Source organism: Rutidosis leptorrhynchoides, chromosome 9 (genome assembly GCF_046630445.1).
Source record: "Rutidosis leptorrhynchoides isolate AG116_Rl617_1_P2 chromosome 9, CSIRO_AGI_Rlap_v1, whole genome shotgun sequence".
In the NCBI taxonomy this organism is placed as follows: domain Eukaryota; kingdom Viridiplantae; phylum Streptophyta; class Magnoliopsida; order Asterales; family Asteraceae; genus Rutidosis; species Rutidosis leptorrhynchoides.
In genome coordinates, this window is record NC_092341.1 from 297,491,733 (window position 1) to 297,494,949 (window position 3,217).

A 3,217-nucleotide genomic window follows, 5' to 3' on the forward strand; every position below is an offset into this window, starting at 1 on the left:
AACAATTGCAACTAAAAGCTTGTCTTTCTTGAAGGATAATGCTATGAAATATATGTTCGTTTTTAGCATTATCAAAGACAAACTTTACTCCACCTTACGAGAGCCATTTTTCTTCCGGACGAGTCACCACCCCAAACAAAATTACGTCTAATAGCTTCCAACTTTTTTATGACACCCTTAGGAGCTTTGAAAAGAGACATGTAGTGAGATGGCAAGCTTGTTAACACGGCGTTGACTAACACAATTTTCCCACCCGTTGAGAGGCATTTACACTTCCAACCCGATAACTTCTTTTTGAATTTACTAATAATGGGATTCCAAGTAGAAACTCTATTACTCTTAGCACCAATTGGAACTCCAAGATATTCAAATGGAAATGAGCCTACTTTACAATCAAAGACTTCCGCAAACAAAGTCAATTCTTCACTAGGCACATTCAACCCATACAAAACCGTTTTAGATGCATTCATTTGAAGACCGGATACTTGAAAGAAACGGTCAAGAATTTGACGGATGAAAATCATTTCTTCCATAGAAGGGTAGGTAAAAATCATAGTGTCATCTGCATATTGAGAATGATTTACACTCTTATTACCATCAAAGACCACCCCCTTAAGCCTTCCACATTGCATTGCATTAGACAATAACTTACTCAACACTTCCGTAATTAATATAAATAAAAACGGGGATAAAGGATCACCTTGTCTTAGACCCCGTTTCATCTCCCCTTCCTTAGAGGGAGAACCATTGATTAACACCGAAAATTTAACATTAGAGATACATGCTTTTATCCATGACACAAAAGACGAACCAAACCCCATATAATGAAGAACTTCTAAAAGAAAGGAGTGTGAAACACAATCATATGCCTTAGCAAAATCGATCTTTAAAAAAACCACCCCTCTTTTCCTCTTTTTTGCAAAGAAATAAAGTTCATTAACTAACATGACACCATCAAGTAAAAGCCTATCGAGAACGAAACCATTTTGATTGATGCTTACCACTTGAGAGACCACCAACCTTAGCCTATTATCAAGTGTTTTTGCAATGATCTTATAAGGGGCATTAATAAGACTATTAGGCCTCATATGTTCAATCTTCTTTGGACAATTGGATTTTGGAATAAGAACAATGAAAGAAGAATTGAATCCACCTGGAAACTTTGCATTAGCATAAAATTGAAGCATAAGCATCATGATCTCCTCCTTATGGAAATTCCACCCCTTTTTAAAAAACATCATGGAAAAACCATCGGGGCCCGGCGTTTTGTTACCATCAAAATTCTTTATAACTTCCCACACTTCATTTTCACTAAATTGTGCAGTCAACAAATCAGCTTGATGGGGCAGAAGCTTCGTGAGCCTTATTGCAGGCCAATCAAGCCCATCATAACAGTGAACCTGGGCCGTGAACAAAGAGCAAAACAGGCCCAACACATGCGCTTTGATAATCATTGGATTCTCAATCCAAACTTCATTAATTTGCAGCCCAGCTATTAAAGAAGAATTATTTTTAATTCTTGCCATGATGTGAAAATATTTGGTGTTCTTATCCCCAAACCGTAACCAATTAATTCGACTTTGAAACATCATCTTCCTTTTTTCTTGCTTTGAAGAGCTTTACGTTTTAGCTTAAAATCAACCAACCTTATAGCTTCTAAACTGGAAAGGTCTCTTGTTTCTTGAATTTATAAAAAGTCATGAATCTGACTTTCCAAAACCGCAAGCTGTAGCTTTGATTTATTAACATGTTCATTGTTCCAAATCTTCAAATCTCTTTTCAGCTTTTGACATTTAGCTAAAATAACATAAGCTGCATACCCATGATCATTATACGAACATCATAAAGCTTTACATACCTCAACGAATTTTGGCACTTCAAACCACCCATTGAAGAAACGAAACGGTTTCGGCCCCCAAAACAGAGATTTTTTGCCCCAGATTAAAGGATTGTGATCCGAAGAGCTTTTATCACCCGCAAGAAGAACTGCCCCCGGCCACAAATTAATCCATTCAACATTCACTAACACTCTATCAATCCTTGACTTTTTCCCTCCGGGACCATCCCAAGTGTACATCAAATTTTGAATGTTTTGATCTATTAAACTAGCACTTGAGATAAAGTCATTAAAATTAGCCATATTAACCACATCAATTTCTTCCCTTAATCTTTCATGAGGAAAACAAGTGGAGTTGAAATCGCCCATGACACAAGTTGGTCCGTTCCAACCATTAATCATCTTTGCAATATGAAACCAAATAATTTTCTTTTCGATTTCACTTTGAGGGGCATATACATTAATAATAAGAACATCAGTATTCGAAGGCAAATAAGTGAGTAATGTGGCTACCCAATTATGGCAATCAAAATGATCTTTAAGGGTGAAACAATCGGCCCTCCAACATGAAACTAAACCCCCCGATCTCCCATTCGATGCTACTTGAATACCTTCATAAATAACCCCTTTCCATGCTTCTCTAAGAACCGTAAGAGACACATTTTCAACCATAGTTTCTTGTATAGCCAAAAATTGGATTTGAGGTCGGGAACTGAAAAGGAGATGGGTGAATTTATAAATGCCAATGAAAACACATTAGATTAGATTGATAGGGTTAGAGGTACATTATTACCCTTGGTATATTCGAGAAAAATAATTACGTACATAGTATAAAAAATATTAACTCTCCTCCGTGTTTCAGTTTACAAAACAAAAATAAAAAACGAAATTTATCCATTTATGTCTATTAAAAAATTAATCAATCAAATTATAATTTATTAGGAAAAAAATGAATAGATTTAACCAGTGTTGTAAAAGTCGGCCGACTTTTTTTATGTTCTCCGTCCCGTTTTTTTCTGAAAACGACTCAAAATGCGGTCAAAGCTAAAAGTTCGGTCAAAGTCTGTCAAAGACGGTCAAACTTGGTAAAAAACGGTCAAAATCAGTCAAATTTTCGCCAAGATGTGATTTGTTTTAAAATTAGGGTTTGTTTTCATTTTTTGGGCCACTTGTTTCTCCGTTTCCTTACTGATTATGTACTCGGTAAATTAATTGAGTTTGAAGTTTGATTGTATTTAAATTCATGTTCTTATTTAAGAAATTTATGGTACAGAATCAACTATTTTATACATATATAAATATATATTTAAGAAACTATTAATAAAGTCAACGTTGGTCAACGACCGATGTGTCCCCGACGCGTCCCCGACTCGGCCGACA

General features: G+C 35.7%; 1 protein-coding gene across 1 annotated transcript; it reads right to left on the reverse strand.

Moving 5' to 3' along the window:
* Positions 1-1,687: 1,687 nt before the first annotated feature.
* LOC139868893 (uncharacterized) lies at positions 1,688-2,509 on the reverse strand. Its single transcript, XM_071857231.1, has 2 exons — positions 1,859-2,509; positions 1,688-1,783 (listed from the first exon to the last, which is right to left on the reverse strand). Exons 1-2 carry the CDS (start codon positions 2,507-2,509, stop codon positions 1,688-1,690), a joined length of 747 nt encoding a protein of 248 aa, XP_071713332.1.
* Positions 2,510-3,217: the final 708 nt, after the last annotated feature.

Excerpts from the sequence above, each read along its gene's own strand:
- LOC139868893 (XM_071857231.1), bottom strand. The coding sequence starts at position 2,509 with ATGGTTGAAAATGTGTCTCTTACGGTTCTTAGAGAAGCATGGAAAGGG. Across the intron at positions 1,784-1,858 it reads AAGTGCCAAAATTCGTTGAG|CTGAAAAGAGATTTGAAGAT; the intron begins GTATGTAAAGCT and ends AAATGTCAAAAG.